At 57.2% G+C, this 18,142-nt stretch overlaps 1 protein-coding gene across 5 annotated transcripts in view; it reads right to left on the minus strand.

Moving 5' to 3' along the window:
- The window catches only part of ABR (ABR activator of RhoGEF and GTPase), a 178,161-nt gene that overhangs the window by 20,262 nt on the left and 139,757 nt on the right, over positions 1-18,142 (minus strand). Inside the window, exon 1 of one of the 5 annotated variants that reach the window (XM_022595772.3) lies at positions 2,306-2,519. The exons of the other annotated variants lie outside the window; for them this stretch is intronic. Coding sequence (XP_022451480.1) covers positions 2,306-2,467 — 162 coding nt within the window. The 5' untranslated portion in view covers positions 2,468-2,519. Of the gene's footprint in view, positions 1-2,305; positions 2,520-18,142 lie in introns of those variants that run through there. 5 annotated transcript variants of the gene reach the window in all.

The raw sequence follows: 18,142 nt of genomic DNA on the forward strand, positions 1-18,142 counted from the left end.
GGCTTCAGCCCCAGGACTCTCCTCGGGGACAAGCACAACCCCAAACAGAGCTCCAGAGGACCCAAAGGAGAGTCTGTGAGTGGTCCCTACCGCCCCTCTTCCAGCGAGCGCAGACTCCTGGGGCCAGAGGCTCCACAGGCTAACACTGGGCTTTCTCCATTCAAACAGATTCTTCAGCCCCAGCACGGGGTCCCCAGATGACTCACATACACCCCCCTCCAGGCTTCATGAATCTTTAGTTAAGTGGCAGCAGGAGGGCCACAGGTGTCTCAGGCATCCACAGCATCACATCCTTGTGGCAAAGTTAAATGAGGAGTTAATGAGGTGACCCCTCCTGTCAGGCTGGGCAGTACCTGGCACCCTTCCCCCACCCACCTAAGCTGCTGCCTGATCCCAGCCCCCTCGTCTGGCAGTGAGCCTGCTGCACTGAAAAAAAATAGGTTAATGCAGCTGGGAAAAGAAGGGAGGTCCGGCTCCACAAGCCTGCCTGCTCACCCACCAACCCCGGGCACAGCAAGGCAGGTACAGCAGGGTGAATGAATGTCCCTCTGTCACCCACGGTACAGACCCTTGTGTCTGTGACACCAACATACTTTGTCACACAGCAGGAGCTAGAGGACTGAATCACCCGCCGCACAGAGCATCCCAGCGCCACAGCCACCCTGCAGTTGCATTGATGCCAATCAGCTCAGCAGCCCAGAGCCTGGCTGGCCTGCCGCTCTTGCCCAGAGGGCACCATCAGACACAGAAGTGTCAGATGCCACCAGAGGTGAAGCTGGCTAAAGGATTCCTGAAGCGGCTTCTTGGTTTTGCTAGTCACTAATGCCCAGGGAAAAGAACTGAAAGTCTGGAGTTTCAAGGTTTAGAAACTGCCCCCTACCTGCCACCCCCCAACCCCAGCAAAGGGGCAGGTAAACCGGAAGGACTCTGTTTGGCTGGGACTGGGCCAGGAACCTGCTGGGTCACTTTCTCGCCAACCTCTGGGTCTGGAAATGGACAATGAGCTTTGGGCTGGTGTCTGCTGGCCTCAGCAGGGGTTGGGAAGGGGGTACAGGCAGGGGATGGCTCCGGGCTGCCGGGCACAGACAGCTGCCTCAGCACAGAGGGGCTCTGGTAGCAGCTGAGGCCAGCAGGGCTCTGCTAGCCTCGTCCCTAGAGAGGCTGAAGGTGACACAGGGGCCAATGCAGGACAGCTCAAGTTGCTGCCCTGCCCAGCACTTTCCAGGACTGATGTCCCCGCTGGGAGGTCACGTATGCCCCGTTGGAAGAGGATGAAAGTAGATAAGGAGCCAACGGGCCCCAGATCACATCCTCTTGCAGGTGCCAGGAGCCTCTATGCTGGCTGGCAGTGAGGACCTGCACAGAGGGACCCCCCTCGGGCGGGCTTGTAAATCCCCACCAGCAACACAGACTAGCCAAGCCTCTGTTATCACTACCTGGAAGGACGGGCATGGCCCTGGCCAGCCGGGACAGGTACCCTGCGACATTTGCTTAGGTGGTTAATCTGGTCTACGGTTATCAAGCGCTCACTGTGTGCTAGGCGATGGCCTGGCTCTTCCTCAGACGCCCAATGCCAGGGCCCAAAGCCAGCCCTGCGGCAGCCTGCCCAGCTGCAGGACAGTCAGCTTCTATCTCAGACTTTCATCCCCGCCCAGGTCTGGGGCGGCAGGCAGGATGGGCAGTCTGCCCTGGCTCAGCTTGGTCTGAGCTGCCTGCTGGGTCAGGAAACCCCTGGCACGCTGACTGAGTTGCCTGGTGCCTGACTAGCACTGGGCCAGCAGGCCTCTGGGTGGTCCCTGAAGAGGCAGCCTGTAGCCCCCAGACCCGGCAGCACCGCCAGCTCCCCACAACCCCAAAGAAACCTCACACGGCCGGTGGTACTGAGGTGCTTCCGCCGGTGCCCCTCTGCAGAAGGGGCGGCCACTGGACGCAGGCCTGGGCTGGGCGCTGTAGGGGAAACTGAGACCCAGGAGCCCCTCGCCCCATCTGTTCATATTTCTACCCGCAGAGGCAAAGAAAGGAGGCAGGCAGTCCTCTCCCACAGGAGACAGCCCCCCTCTTCCTGAGACAGGGACAGAGGTAGAGAGAGCAGGGCTCGGAGGCTGGGGTAGCAACAGCGTTAATCATCACGTTAAGGCCACTTAGAGCCAACCACAGCTTACCCCAGCCTCTGTCCCAGGGTCCCTCAGTCAGGTAGGAGGCGCAGTGAGCTCCGAGAAGGGGCTGCCCAGAGCCCCAGCAGGCCCCCCGCCCACCTCAGTCCCTCTCGTCCACCCCCGCCGACCCGCTCGAGCCCCATGGGCACCTTTTGGCGGAGAAGCTTGCTGCGCACGCGGCCCCAGAGCCGCGCGCCGGTGTTGGGGGGCCGCTTGCTCCCCGGCTCCTCCAGCGGGTCCAGGCAGCAGCGCTCCAGGGGCTCGCACACCGCCTTCAAGCTGCAGTCGGGCTGAGGCAGGACGTCTGTCATGCCGGCGGCAGCGGCAAAGCCCGACCCGACGGCGAGCCTGCCTGCGGGGCCAGCTCAGCTCCGGGGACGGGGAGGCGGGGAGGCGAGGGCCGCCGGGGCTCCGGAGCCGCTGGAGGGAGGGTGGGAGCGGGCGCAGCCTCAGCCAGCCGCCGGGACTGTTACTCGAGCCGGGCAGGGAAGCGCATGGTGCGGGGCTCCGCTTTCTCCTCCCTCTGCGTCCTCCCTCCCCGGAGACACCGCTGGAGCAGCAGCGGCTCACTGGTCCCGGCCAGGCTAGCGGGAGGCCAGCCCCGAGCGCGCGGCACAGCGCCCGAGGCTGCCGGGGAGCCCCCGCCCCCAGCTCCCCCCCCAGCGGAGGAAGTGACTCAAAAGAGGCGCGGGAGGCTGCCCCCTCCAAAACACCCAACCTCCCGGTTTTAACTCTTGCCAGGCTGGGCCTCCTCCACACCCATCCTTCGGCCCTCCCTCCAGCCCCTCCTAAAGTAAGTTTGACAAGCAGCACAACCAGCCAGGCCCTTCCCCTCTAGAGCCCTGGTTAACCCCTTCCCCACCAGGCGGCGCCTCACGGCTGGGGTGTCTGCGGGAGGCTGGGGGAAGCCAGAGGGGGTCTGCAGAGCCCAGGGCTCAGGGCCAGGAGCCATCACCAGCTGCCCTTGTCCCGGGCAGAGGACCAGTCCTGCCCCGGGGTTCTACTCCTGCCCCAGATGCCTCCCTCAATGCCAACTCAGTGACAGGGCCCGACCCGCGTGGACTCCTGTGTAAAGAATAAAGAAGATCCCTAGCTGGGCAACCTCCTGGGCTTTAGCAGCCCCAGAGGGAATCAGCTACTATGGACCTTCTCTGGGGACATGAGCAAAAAAATCCAAGGACGACACGGGTTACAGATGCCCAGCAAGAGGTGCTCCTCTCACGGGCCACTTCTAACCATCACTGGTGCCCTTCACCAGAAAAGCCAAAAAAAGGGCTGTGCTGCTGGGGGCAGAGCACGTCCACTGACGGAATGGCAATAAAAGCCACTCTGTGCTGGGTGCCTTGGGATAGAGAACTAAGAACTTGTTCTTGACTCTCAAGTTGATGAATGTTCCTTTCACAAGGTAACAACTCAAGTGTCCGGTGTTTGGAGAACAGAGAAAGGCCTGAACCCCAGATGATTAGGGTCCACACACCGCAGAGGCGTCCAGGCATCACACCCTGTAGAGCTTGGCACGGGGGGAGGAAGGAAACCAGTATTTTCGCAGTGCCAACCGTGAGCCGGGTCCCCCGCAAAGGGCGCTCCAATATCGGCTGGCGCTGGAGCCTCACGGCTTCTGCGCCGTCGGTGGTATTGCTTAGAGTTGTGAGGACTGGGGCTCAGGGAGACGACGTTCTCGCCTGAGGTCACGGAACTGCAGCTGCCTCGTGACAGGTCTCCTCCAAAGGCCCTGGCGCTCACAGCCACTGAAGTGTGGCTGGTTCTCTGGATGCGGGGAAAAGAGGTGGTGGGTCAGGCCACCAGGGCAGGTGGGTCGGGGCCCAGAAGCGGCCCCTGGCATCTGGAATGCACCTGCTGAATCTCAACCAGCGCACACGTCTTGGGGCTTATCATCAGAGCCCGCGGTGCTTTTGCAGAGAGGGGTGGCTTCACCACAGAGGGAGCCAAGCCTTGATCATGACAAGAGACGCCCTTCACCGAGTTTACTATGCGACAGGCACCACGCTAACCCTCCACTTGGAGTACCTCACTCACTGCTCCCCCAACCTGAGGAAGTATGTCCTCACATCCCCATTTTTCCAGTTGAGGAAACTAAGGGTACAGAGAAGCTAAGCCACTTGCCCAGACCAACCTGGGCCAGGCCACGAACAGAGGTCTGGCTAGGCCCTCACCACTGTGATAGCCCAGTGTGGCAGGGTCTGTGCTGCCTTCTGCCTGGAGGTGAGCGTGGAGTCCTGGAACTCTGCTGGACTCTGGTGGTCCCTGCAGGGTGGCTGGGCCAGCCCCATCTCTTCTAGGGCTCCATGCTCCACACCTGCTTCTGCACAGTGCAGACAGGGCTGGGCCGCCAAGGCTGCACAGAGCCTCCTGCTACCTGAGCTAAAGTTGCCCAAAGCCAGTGCAGCTAAGCAGGGCAGAGCCACAACCGTTTTCCCAGTAACCCCTGAGTGGGAGGGGAAGAGACCCACCAAGGCAGGGACGTGCCTGTGTCCCCTGCCCAGTCGGGGCCTGAGCCACCCTTCTTGACCCACCCCTGACCTGCTCTCCCAGGGCACCTGGGGGCCACCTCTGAAGAGAATCTCCCTCCAGCCCCATGAGGGGCCAGCAGCTGCCCCCACCAGCTGCACAAAACCCACCTCCTCCAAAGGTTCACCCATTCCTGTGGTCTTCACCTCTTCATCCCAGTGATTTCATTCAAGAGGTACTGATTGAGGGCCTGGCTATGTGCCCAACCCTGGATAGGGGCTGCGGAATCACAAAGATGAATCAAAAGGCCGTGCTTGACAAAGCTGACAACCCAAGAGAGGAGAGGAGACAAAGGCTTAAACACCTCTTAACAGGAGGCAGAAAGGCATTCATGCATCTGGCATTTACCAATCGTGCACCTACCACACGTCACACCCAGATGGACAAAGCATCATTTTTGCCCTCAAGAAACCCAGTCTTATGCCGCAAGAACAGCACAGATCAAGTGCGCCACGAAAGCTGAGAGAAAGGAGAGGAAAATTCTAGCCAGAGAGAATCAGGGAAGGCTTCCTGGAGGAGGGGTTGGCGTGGGCCAGAAGAGAAAAAAGGATCACCCTCCCTGGCTTTGCTCTGCATCCCTCAGCTAATGGGCAAGTGCTGGTTGTGTAACTGGCCGGTAAGGTGCCATTATAATTGCTAACCACGTTCACCTGCTGCAGACACATGGTCCGTGCTGGGCACTGCCAACTGTTACCTTCAGAACTGGCCCCTCACTGGCTTTCTAAGGTTCTCTGTCCTCTATCTGGGTCACATGCCACAGGATGCAGTTTGGGGGATGTTGAGTAAGGTGCGTCCCCCGCCAGGTGTGCGGGAGAAGGGGGGCAGTGCAGATCCTCTTCCCAAAGCTTTATACTTCTCTGTCTTAGGAACCCCAGGCTCAACACTTGTCTGGGTAAAGCAAGCTCTGATTGGATGAAAGATGGCCAATTGGTCTCCATGGTGACATAAGCGCCTTAGCAGATGGATAGCTGTTGGGAGGCTCTTCCCTTGAGATGCTCATCTTTCCTTCCTCCCTGTGGGCTGGGGGTTCTCTCTAGGGACAGCACAGATTTGCCTTCTCTTCCCCAAGCCTGACTCACTGCTTCCTGGAAGCAATGGTCTAGGAGCAGGCTGCAGCGGGGGGGTTGGGCAAGACAAATGATCCTAGCGAGTTCCTCAAAAGCAGCCGTCTGAGTTCTGCTCCCTCCAGCCCCCCACAGACCCTTCCTCAGCTTCGCTGGGTGGGCTAGGCTCAGGCTGTCCCGGCCACCCTGGAAGTGATGGCACCCCTTTCCCCTCTGTCCATCCTGGTAGAACCGGCCTCTGAGGATGAGCAAGGGCCCCCTGTCTGGATAAACAGAGCCTGGGTGGGAAGGCCCACATGAACAGATGTCACTGCCTTTGGAATTAAAAACATTCCTAGTAGACTGTCCCATCCTCCCTCACCCCCTCCCCAGGCTCTCTGCCAAAGGAATGAGAGGGGCCGTCCCCAGGGAGGTGCGGGGCAGGACCCTAGGTTACACCGAGGGAGGGGTATATACCTGGGGTGGCTGGGACCGGCCACCCAGCACAGCTATGATTGAGGCAAAATCAGGCTAAAGTGATCAGCAGAGGCATCACTGAAGAAAAAAAAAGGTCAACAGGGAATGTATGCAGCCTGAGCTGTGTGGGCAGGAGAGGCAGGGACTCTGCCTCCAGCGCTGCGCGGTGACAGCTGGGGATGGGGATGGCTTCCAGGCAAATCCTCCAGCCCGTGAACACGAGGGGGAAGTTTCTTTCTCAGAACCCTGGGATGCTGCTGCTACTTCTCTGGAGTGACCTCCTTTTCCCCACTGCAACGACTTTCATCTTTCCTTCAGCCCAGACTGGGACCCCGATTCCCTGCCCCTATCCTCCAGCCAAGTGACTTGAAGGCAGGAAAGGGGGTTTCTGAGCAGCCAGCTAGACCAAGGCCACAGGCACCCCAGCGAGGACAGCCTGGGAGTGAGGGGGAGGGGAGAGCCCCAAAGGGCCACCCGGAGAGGCTGGGTGCAGGAGCAGGAGCTGGAGAGGAGGCTGGGATGGCGATGAGGAGGACCGAGAGGGGTGTGGTCCGGGGTCAGCCAGGTGCGCTCCCTTCAGCCCCAGGGGAGCAGAGCTGGGAGGCAGGGTGTGGGTGGAGAGCAGGTGGCGTGTGAGGCTGGGAGGGCTGCAGAAAGGAAGCCCATGGTGGTTCCTGCCCAGAGACAGGCACCAGAGTCCAGCCCAAGAGAGAACCAGCAGGGCGGGCAGTGCACGGGAGCCCAGGGCCCACGCAGAGGGTGTACGAGTTGGCAGGGAGGGTGGCACATCGCAGAGAAACTGTGAGAAAGGGGGGTGGGAGAGTCCCTTTAAAATGAATGGCCCTGGTGTCCCTGCATTCCTAACGTGTGTTCTCACCTTGTTCTGTACCGATCCTAACCCAAACTGTGGATCGGAAGGGCAGAGATCTTCAGAGAATGAGAAAGTGAGACCCGTTTATGTTTTTCCATCCACGCTTTTTGAGCATCTGCTATGTTCCAGGCCTGCATTAGGCCTGGGGACAGGAACACTTTGCTCAAAGTCACTGAGTAGCCAATGGCAGAGCTGAGCCTAGAAGCTACTTTTCCGCTCATTTACCCATTCATTCATCACTGACTAGATAGCCACCACACGCCAGGTGGGGAGGACCCTGAACAGGTCACAGCTCACTTGGAGCTGTGAAACTCCAAACCGAGCCCTAGCCAACCCACTGCTGACCCGCCATCCAAGGAGATAAGTGCCACCAACTGGGGACTCTTTCAGGCATCCAGGCCAGGACTCCGGGGTCTGGGCCCTGCCTGCTAACAGCTGTGCATGGGGTTACAGGTCTCTAAGGTCTGGAGCCTCAACTCTGTAGATTAGTGGTTATTGGTAGCTTTAGATGGCCACCTGAGAGAGAGTTGGGGAGCGGCTTCCAGGATGTTGGGACAGGCAGCAGCCAGGACTCAAAGGTAGTTGCTCTGCAGCCCAACCTCAAGGTGTACCATGACCCTCCCGTCTCCCAAGGCCTGGTCTTGGAGTCATAGGACAGTGCAAAGCACGGGCTGTTCTGCACACAGCCTCACCCTCCACTCTGCCTGACCACCCCAGGCTGGTGTCTCGAGGGTGTTTGGTGGCTCTAGGAGAGGCTGAGACAGCCACAGGGCTTGCCTGCTTCAGGACTGTCCTAATGTCCTAATGGGCCCTGGCAACTCCTAGTAATTCTCACAGCGTATTTGGTCACAGAAAAAGGGTGGAAAATCCACTTGAGCCTTTGGGAACATCTTGTATACCTAAAACAAAACCCACCAGGGATGGAGTGGGTAGAGCACACCCACCACACATCCATCCATTCCTTCCCACACAACTCATGGATGGAACTCACAGCCAGACTGACACCCAGACCCCCTTGGCCGCTTGCCTGCTCCCAGGATGGAGGCAGTATGGCCGGGGTCTCCCAGCACAGCCAGGGGCCTGAGCACTCCAGGGGGCCTCCCAGGCTGCAGACTGAAAACACAACAGCCTCAGGCAGGGGGGTTTGAAAGTAGGTCAGGGTCCGCTGAGCCTCCATGCTTTTTTTCTCTTTTGCTAATATTAAGCAACTCTTTTCCACCCACTCTGAGCTCCAAATGAACAGAAGAAAGCTCCTGGGAGCCACGGAACCAGGGTGTGAGTCCTGCCTGGTCACTGTGGCAGCCACTCCCTCTCTCTGGGCTTAGTTTCCACACCTGTCAAACAGGATCTTGGACCAGACAAGTGGTCCGCAGTGAACTTTTTTTAAGCAGAGGATACAGCCCGCTTTCTTTCTAAATGAAACCTGAGGCCAAAGTCTCCCTGCCCCCAATCAGCTAACGGCAGAAACAGGGAGCAGAGGCCCCTGGCTGAAGTGGGGTTCCAGGGCCCTACCCACTCACACTGCCGTTGTCCACCACTCCCCGCCTGTGGGCACCTCCTCGGGTTGCCCCAGTAATCCCCAAGCCCCGCAGACTCTGAAGCCTCTGGTCCTCCTTTAAGGACAGAGGCTTAAAGGAGGGCAGTTCCCATGAGAACTGCTATTCCTCTACCACGGCCATTGGCCCTCGCTCCCCTCCAGGGTGGGCAGATGTGGAAGTCGGGAGATTAGGGGCTTTTTAAGGAAACTTTTGGGTCAGGGTCCTGGATCCGAAGCTCATGTTTTATCTCTACTTTTCTCTCTGCTTTGGGAAAACTCTGGGCCTCTGCTTTGCTGGTGTGGGTTCCCTTCGGTGGCCTTACAATAGGATAACGCTTATCTCATGGAGTCAGTCTGGTTGGTGTTTTCTAGGTCACCTCCGGCCTGAAGCCAGTGCAGCTCAGCTCTTGCCTCCAAGGGTGTGAGCAGGCTATGCCTCGCTTTCCCTGTGCCAGGCCCATGGGGAGCGGGTGGCACCTGGGGGTCAGACCCTCACCAAGAGCCCCCACTGTCCCCACGGTTCGTGCCACGGCCAGGCTGGGCTGGGTGAGGCGCTGAGGTCAGCTGTGCAGCGCCCACAGCGAGGGAGAGCCACACGAGGCGCCCCCGATCAGCATTCACGTACAGCCTCAGCCCTCACTCAGGGAGTCCCTGGCAATTCCCCTACTAAGTCCTTTTCTCAAAGGTTTTGAATAAAATCAAAGACAGGACCATCCTAGGAGGCTGAAGTTGCAGCCTCCGCCAGCAGGGAGGTGAGCGGTTACTGGGAGCGTGCAGTAAGCCAGGTACTGTTACCTCCGAGGACTCATCTGGTCCTTGCACAGGTTTGAGAGGGAACACACAGAGAGGTCACCTCGCTGTTAGATGGTGGAGCTGCGATCAAACCTGGGTCTTCTGCTTCTGAGTCTAGGAGCCCCCGGGGCCCAGAGCTGGGAGAGCACCCTCTTTTGGTTTGTTGAGAGGCGGGATTGTTCTAAGGGCCTGAAGGAATCAGTTCCCAAGGTCCTCTCCAGATCAGCTTCTCTGTGCTTCTCACTTCTCCCAGGTAAGCAGGGGGCATTCCCACGCAGGGCAGGAGGCAGAGGAGACCCGTGCCTCCGTCTGCTTCCTGCCCAATGCTTCCTGTCTCCAGAACCCCCTGGGCGGAGCCCAGGCTCCCCAGATCAGGAACACCCGGAGACGGAGGTAGCTGAGCGGGGGCCGGAAGAGAGAGGTTGTCCTACAAGTGCGGGGAGGTCTTTGGACAGCAGGGCGGGCCCTCTCGTAGGATCCTGCCCCTGGCTCTCCCGCATCCCGCTGCCCACTCTGCTCTCCAAGTACAACCGAGCCATCCAGACCTGCCTTGAAGAGGGACAGCAGGTGAGGCACTGGACAGTGAACGGGTCTGAAACAGCTCTAGTCACCTGGGCCCTGGGAGGAGGTGGTGTCAGAGGCTGGGAGAGGAACAGTCCCGGTGCCCCCGTCCCTCCCCATCCGTGTGCTTCTGGGCTGGCACAGTGGTGATGATGGCAGTGAAGGGAAGAGCCCCCCATGGACCTGCTGAGAGCAGCAGGCAGCACGGATATAAAACACGGCCTCTCGAGGCAGACGCTTCCCCTGGACTTGCACACCCAGCCCAGGCTGAAGGCAGGGGAGGGGTCCATCTTCCAGGGAGAGGCTGGAAAGCCACACCCTGCATGGCCACTGTGGTGTCCCAGGGCAGGGAGCTGCCTAGCTGCTTCCCTAGAGGCAAGTTTTCTCCCAGCTGCCCTTCCCTCCAATTCGAGTCAAAACCGGCCACTCTCAGGGGACAGGGCCTGGCTGTGGTCAGTGTGGCCTGAAGGATGCATGGGAGAAGGTGTTAAGGACACCCGGTAATGTCCCCTGTCGTTCCACACAGGGAGGGACCCAGGCACCCAGCTGGGAGGAACCCGAGTGGAAGGGGTTCTGGGTCAACCAGGCCAACGCCCCAGAGCCCAGCTCCAGGGCAGTAAAGCTGGGATGCTTGACCCTTGGGCAGAGTCAAACGGGGACAACAGACACCTCGGGGGCCAGAGGGAGGTACGTGGGGTGGGGGAGCCCTCGACTCCTGCCCTAGCAGCCTCCCGACCTGCACTCACTCCGAATTTCCTCATGCCCTGCAGAGTAATTGAAACCAGAAGTAGTTCCCGCTGACAATGACCCCTTGTTCCCAGCTCATCACTCACTCTGGGCCTGACCGCGCCACGCCGCCGAGCTGAACGCGGCTCTGAGGGGGATGAGCCCAGAGCTGCTCAGCCCGGGGTGGGGGCACAGCAGGAAACCTCAGGCTGGCAGGTCGTGAGGCCCCAACCTTGACCTCCTGCCCACTCCGAGGTCGGTTCATCAAAGCTGGTCTGACTCCAAAAGCATAAGAAAACAGACGTGGCCTCAGCCAGCCTAAGGCCCAAACACAGGGGCCACTTGCAGGTGACAGCCTTTGGGAAGGGGGTTTGCTTGACAAGCTACACCCAGAATCCCTGCAGGAAGGCGGAGGACAGTGGACCTGGACCTGCCGGCTTGGGCAAAGGGCTGTCATCACTAGACAAGGACAGGCCTTGTGCCAGGTCCTGTGCCAAGGGCCTCACGGACTTTCCCCTTCTGTTCTCTTTACCACCCATTTTACAGATGAGGAAACTGAGGCTCAGAGAGGTAAAGTAACCTGTTCTCCCAACTAATGAATGGCGAAAGCTAGACTGAAGCCCAGATCTGTCTGGCCTCAAAGCCCCTTCAACACTGACTGAATGGTCGCAATTCTCCTCTGTTCTCTTCACCACATGGGGAGGTCCTGTTCATCCTTTGCATCCACCACACAATGCCTGCCACTTAGAGGGAGTTCAACAAACAGAAATGCGGGAATAAACTAGTGAAAGCGTGGATATGCACTGACCAGCTCTTTCAGGGACATTCCATCCTTTGAGTCTCACAACAAGCCTGTGATAGAGGCACAGTGGGGATAATTGTCCCCATTTAATAGATGAGGAAACTGAGGCCTCCAAAGATCAAGGGACCTGGATGCATTTTCCCACCCTCAGCCCAGTGTTCTTCCTACACTGTCAGGGTAACTGCACTCCACACTCAATCTATCTAAACCACCGACCGAGGGGAAGACAAACAAGTTAGGAAAGGAGGGCCAAGGAGACAGGGATGCCTAACCTGGGGGAGAGAAAGCCAGCGGGCGGCAGCTGTTTTCTTCAACTAGAAGAGGCTAATGGTGACAGATGTAAGCTTTTATATGTAGAATGGATGAACGACAAGGTCCTACTGTATAACACGGAGAATTATACTCAATATACTGTGATAAACCACAATAGAAAAGAATATGAAAAAAAGGACGTGTATATGTGTGTAACTGAGTCAATTTGCTGTACAGCAGAAACTAACACAACATTGTAAATCAGCTATACTTCAATAAAAAAATACTGATTGAAAAAAAAAGAGGCTAGGGCTTCCCTGGTGGTGCAGTGGTTGAGAGTCCGCCTGCCGACGCAGGGGACACGGGTTCGTGCCCCGGTCCGGGAAGATCCCACCCACGTGCCGTGGAGCGGCTGGGTCCGTGAGCCATGGCCGCTGAGCCTGCGCGACCGGAGCCTGTGCTCCGCAACGGGAGAGGCCACAACAGTGAGAGGCCCGCGTACCGCAAAAAAAAAAAAAAAAAAAAAGAGGCTAGGGCTTCCCTGGTGGCGCAGTGGTTAAGAATCCACCTGCCATTGCAGGGGACACAGGTTCGAGCCCTGGTCCGGGAAGATCCCACATGCCGTGAAACAACTAAGCCTGTGCGCTACAACTACTGAGCCTGTGCTCTGGAGCCCATGAGCCACAACTGCTGAAGCCCGTGCGCCTAGAGCCCGTGCTCTGCAACAAGAGAAGCCACTGCAATGAGAAGCCCACGCACCTCAACGAAGAGTAGGCCCCGCTTGCCACAACTAGAGAAAGCCCGCGCACAGCAACAAAGACCCAACTCAGCCAAAAATAAAATAAATAAATAAACAAAACAAAATCTTAAAAAGAGGCTAATGGTGACCAGTTGTGTCCTGGGGGGTTGGGGGGCCTGATCTCCTGTTACAGCTGGAGAGAGATGAGCAACCAGGGGTGGGGGAGGGGGCGTGGTAACCCTGGGTCTGGAGGGAAGGAGGCTAAGAAATCTCCATCCTCAGAGACCATGCTCTTCTCCTCACTTAAAAGTAAGAAAGTCTAAGGCGGAAACAACCCAAATGTCCATTGGTGGATGAATGGATATACAAAACGTGATCTATACGTAAAATGTTATGCAGCCTTAAAAAGGAAGGAAATTCTGACACACGCTGCCATACGACATAGATGAACCTTAACAACACTGGGCTAAGTGAAGTAAGCTAATCACAGAAGGATAAGTATTGCAGGATTCCACTTACACGAGGTACCCAGAAATCGTCAAATTCATAGAAAGTAGAATGCTGGTTGCCAGGGGCTGGGGGAGGAGGAATGGAAAAGTTACTGTTTAATGGGTATGGAGGTTCCGTTTGGGAAGACGAAAGGTTCTGGAGATGGATGGTGGTGACGGTTGCACGACAATGTGAATGTACTTAATGAATGCCTCTGAATTGTAAACCTAAAAATCATGAAAATGGTAAATTTCATGGTATATATATTTTACCACAGTTGAACAAAAAAATAAGAAGGTCTAGATATTGTCAGATGTACCAATCTGGGCTCTGAGAACACACCCAACTCCTGAAGGCAGGGGACTGGCCTTCATGGCCTCCTCTGAGTGTCGTTTCTAATAGCTCTGACCTCTCACTTCCAAGCTTCCAAGTGGCCAGGTCAAGAATGTCAAAGAAATCACCCTCCTTTCCCCTTCAGACACAGGCTCCAGGCTCCAGATGGGAAGAGGACAGAGGGCGAGGCTCCCAACGGGCCTAAATGTTGCAATGAGGGGGATGGGGTGGAGGCAGTGAGAGGGAGTTACCACGCCAGGCATTAGGACAGCTAGAGCTTCCTTCTTGGCCTGGAACCCTGCCCCAGCTCACCCCAGGGTCTTGAGCTCTCCTATGGCCCAGGGGACCACCCCTAGCAGGCTCACAGGAAAGTGTAGCTGTGTCCCACCAGAGGGAGCAGGGCCGAAGGTTGGGGGCCCATCCCCAGGCTTGTGGCTGAGCTGGGAAGCGGGGGAGCAGGGGCATGAAGGGGATCCCAGGTCTCAGACCCCTCTCTAGTCTGAAGTCAGTGGCAGGAACTGAGCTGTGAAGTCCTCAGGGAGAACTCTCCCCTCTGGCCCAGCCAGTCAACGAGGGCTGGATCCTGGGAATATGCTAATCAGCCAGGGAGCAGGTCCCAGCTGGGGACAGCACATCTGGAGCCTGGAGCAGCATGGTTGGAAATAGACTGGGACAAACATACAGAAGTCTCCTAGGGCCAGGGAGCCAAGGCAGAGGAAGGGGGGGCCTCCTGGCTGAGGGGTTCCTGGGCTGGGCAGGGGTGGGGCAGCAAGGAGGAAGCAGACAGTGGGGGTGGCCTGGATGGAGAAGTTGGAGGTCTGGGGAGGGAAGGGAGGGCTCAGAAATGCACCAATGGTGGGATCTTCTACTAAATTTGCAGTGACAAAGGGCTGACCCCTAAGAGTCACAGGCTGACATCCAGGTCTCCCCCTGCCCCGTTCACTCATTTGCCCAGCAGCTGACCAAGCACCACCAAACTGGGATCAAGATCCCGAATCCGGAGCCTTTGCTCAACCACTAATGAGCTGTGTGACTGTGGCTATGTAACTCACCCTTTCTGGTCTCAGTTTCCTTCTCCCCTCAAAACAGGATTGGATGAAATGCCCTCCAGGATTCCTTCTGGCTATAACCCTACCGATCCCCCTTCTTTCGTTCATTCCTTCAACCTCCCTCTTACTTGCACTGCTCACAACCCCTCCAGCCCAGGGCAGGCGGGCTCCTTAATTTCCTGGGACACTCCCTGTGCATTCCTGCCTCCCTCCCTGCTCTGGGCCACGTGGGCCCTTCCCCAGAATGCCCACCCCGCTGAGCCTGCCCACCTTGCTAGAATAGCAGAGCCTTAAAATGGTAATTAATGTGCTGGCCATTATGTAAATGATTTTTATAAAGTACTTTGGACAATGTAACAAGAAAGGTAATTATAAAGACTACGTTCACACCTAGAAAAAAGGGGGTTTATGGTAATGCTACCTGAAAATAGAAGAAAAAGACAAGATACGCACCATCATTAAAACCACATAAAAATCTGTATACCTGAGGAAGGGAAAAGGCACAAATAAGACGGCTGTTTCAGAGGAGCGGCAGTAGGGACGGTCAGTGATTGTGTTTCAAGTCTCATTATTATTATTGCAATTCTCTTTCTAATATAAACACTGCTTTTGGAATTTAAAAAACCCAGTGCTCTCCAATCCCTCACTCCACCTCCTCCTGGAAGCCTCCCTAGCTCCAGCCCACAAGGATCTCTCCTCTGAATTCCTGCAGCACAAGTTTCCATCTCATTATGCAGGGAACGGTGGGAGGCTTGCCCTGGAGAGGGCAAGGCAGGGGCTCTGGAGACTCCTGGCTCTCCCACCCTCTGGCTGCCTGGCCTTGGGCAGGTTCCTTAACCCTTTCGTGCCTCAGCTTTCTCATCTTTAAAACTGTGATAACTTTCCTACCCCGCAGGGTACTGTGAAGATCCCCCGGGGTAACAGCTGTGAGCATTAGCCCAGTGCGGGCTCACGGAAAGCTCTCTGATGTGACCACCCCCACCCCCACCCCCACCCCCACCATCAGCAGCCCAGCATCACCACCATCTCCCGCATCGTTATTGGCACCTTGCCTTGTTCCCTAGTGGCGTGGCATATATCGATACTCTTGTCTTTCCAATCTGGCAGTAGATTCCCTGAGGCCAGGCCCCTGCACCTCAGGGCAGCCAGTCCGTGAGGGGCGCACTGCAGAAGCAGAGGAAGTCCCCCTTCCCCGACTCTTTTCCACGCACACTCATTCTGCTTCCTTCCCGGTACACCAGGCAGAAACGTCCCTTGCGGGGAGCTAAGACGACTCCAGACAAAGGCTGGAGAGGGATGCAGGGCTGGGAAATCACCCCAGCTCCTTCTCCAGGCCACTAGCCATACAGTGCCCTTCACCCAGGCTGGGGCATTCCCTGATGAAGGCCTGGGTCATGGAGACACAGCACAGAGGAGGGAGCGGGGCCTTCCCTGCTCACCGTCAGCGGAGGCACCAGGGCCTCAGTGTCCTCATCTATAAAAAGGGGTGGATACGACCATCCTTTCCCTCACAGAGCTGTTGCAAGGATCACACGAGAACATTTGGGAACGGGCCTCCAAGAGCACAAGTGCTAGACACACATGTTGGTGATTAGCGCTGCCATTTGTCTGTCACTCAGTGCTGCCCCTTCCTCACCCCCCAGCCTGCCGCTCCAGGGCCCCTGCCCCCACTGCCACATGAGGCCAACCCAGAGAGGGAGACTCATTTTGGAGCAAATGCCTGGAGTTTAGGAGATGGGATCCCTCGCTGTTCTCTAGATGAGCTGAGGGAGGATAGGCTTAGAAAGAAGTGGGAGCAACAGGAGTGGGCCTTCTTCCCCTGCCTTTCTTTCAGGCCACTTGAACATCCCCTGAACATGGCCCCTACTGTGAGGCCACCTTTAGCTCCATCCTAGGCGCCTGCTGAAGGGGAACAGGACTGAGTGCCAGAGGCTGGTTCCAATTCTCTTCCTTGGACACGAGGTGGGAGGGAAGGTGGGAGGGAAGGTGGGAGTGAGCTGTGGGAACAGACACCGTTCTGTGGCTCCGTGGGGTTCAGTGCAGTCTCTCCAACCCAGCCCGGTCATCCTGGGTGGCTCCGAGGGTAGTCCCAGGGTGAGAGGACTTTACAAGGCATGGCGCACCTCTGGTGGGGACAGCCTGCCCTCTGATCCACAGGAAGGAGGGCAAGACAGCTCCACATCTGAGGACAAGGCCTGGGCCTTGGGGAGTTGAGGGCTGGGAAACTTCACAGCCCTCCAGAGGACGCTGTCTCTGAACCGGAGGCTCACAGGCCCAGGTCAGCTGGCAGCAGGAAGGTTTGTGTTTCTTTTAATATCAACTCCCAGGCATTTAACATTCCTCGAAGCTTAAACACAGAAACATTTTCCTTACCAGACTGTGCTTTCTGCTTTGCCAAACATAACCTGGCTTCCTCCCCTTCCCCCACCGCCTCCATCTGCTCCTGTCTCCAAGATGTAATGATTTATGGTGTGTTTCCCCTGGGGCCCGTGCAGCTGACAGCGGTGAGAAGGAGGGAAGCAACAGGGCTGCAAGTCCAGGTGGGGACAATGCCTTCGAACCCTGGAATCCGGGTGCTGGGGGTTGGCGCCCACGGTGCTTACTGAGCTGGCTGCCCAGGACGCCCTTGTAAACTCTTCCGTCCTGCAGCCACTAAATGACCCGGGGGCGTGGCCACCGGTCACGCTTCTTGGCTGGGTATCTCCCGGGGCTGGACGGGCCGGGGATGTGCAGATGGGGCCCCCATCCTCATCCCTGCAGGAAGTAGCTTCCCGGGACTGAATCTAGAGCTCACTCTCATCGGCTCCCATTTCCTAAATAATGAAGGACCGGCTCGTGGTTGCCTGGCAGCACTATCTCCCTGGCAACGGTGCTGAAGAGTGAGGTGCAGGTCCCCAGCATTAAGAAGGGATGTGCTCAGGAACATGGGGTGACATGAGGCAGACGGCTGGGCCCCCGCTGAATGGTGCCATCTCCCTTGTTCAAACACAGGAGCCTGAGACAGGGTCGGGGGGGGCGCACGCAAGTCCCCAAGGGGACACTGCCACCAAGGACACCCAGCCAAGAGTCAGGCACCAAACTCTGCAGCCTCAACAGTGCATCAGAGAACAAATGCTTCCTGTGACAAAGCATCATTCTGCTCCCCGCACCCAGATCGCATCTGGGGCAATTGTTAAGAAGCCTATATGTATACGTACAGCTGGTTCACTTTGTTATAAGGCAGAAACCAACACACCATCGTGAAGCAATTATACTCCAAGAAAGACGTTTAAAAAACATAATTAATTAAAAAGAAACCTAGAGTACCCAAGGTCCACGGCTCAACGGCAGGGTGTCAGTTACCATTTCCTTTGATTGCACGCTCAGAGAATCCACACCCAAAGCAGGCTACTTGTGTCAAAAGCACGAGGCCATACAAGGTGCCAGACGGAGTGTGGATAGCTCCACACTGAATGGCACCCCTCCAAGCCTGCATCCCCTTGACAGGTAAGTGAATAGCAGCCATCTTCAAAACTGGCAGAACTTCCAAAGACACAGGCTGCAAACAAAGCCCTTTTCCCTCTGTACATTGGTAAGGCACCAAGAAACGTAGCTGAGGCATTTATACTCTCACCCTGCCCCTGCTCGTACCACAGGACCCACCCTAAGCCAATGAACTCCTAGCACAGGTGAGTAAGCCCAGCAACCCTAGCAACAGGTCAGAGACCAGCCCCCAGCAACTCAGCTGGATCCTAAGCCCTTCCGGTCCAGTGGCCAATGCTTGGGGTCTCACTCCTCCCATGGGAG

This window comes from Delphinapterus leucas, chromosome 19 (assembly GCF_059928025.1).
Source record: "Delphinapterus leucas isolate spDelLeu-1000000601 "Yukka" chromosome 19, BTC_Dleu_Yukka2, whole genome shotgun sequence".
Lineage (NCBI taxonomy): Eukaryota > Metazoa > Chordata > Mammalia > Artiodactyla > Monodontidae > Delphinapterus > Delphinapterus leucas.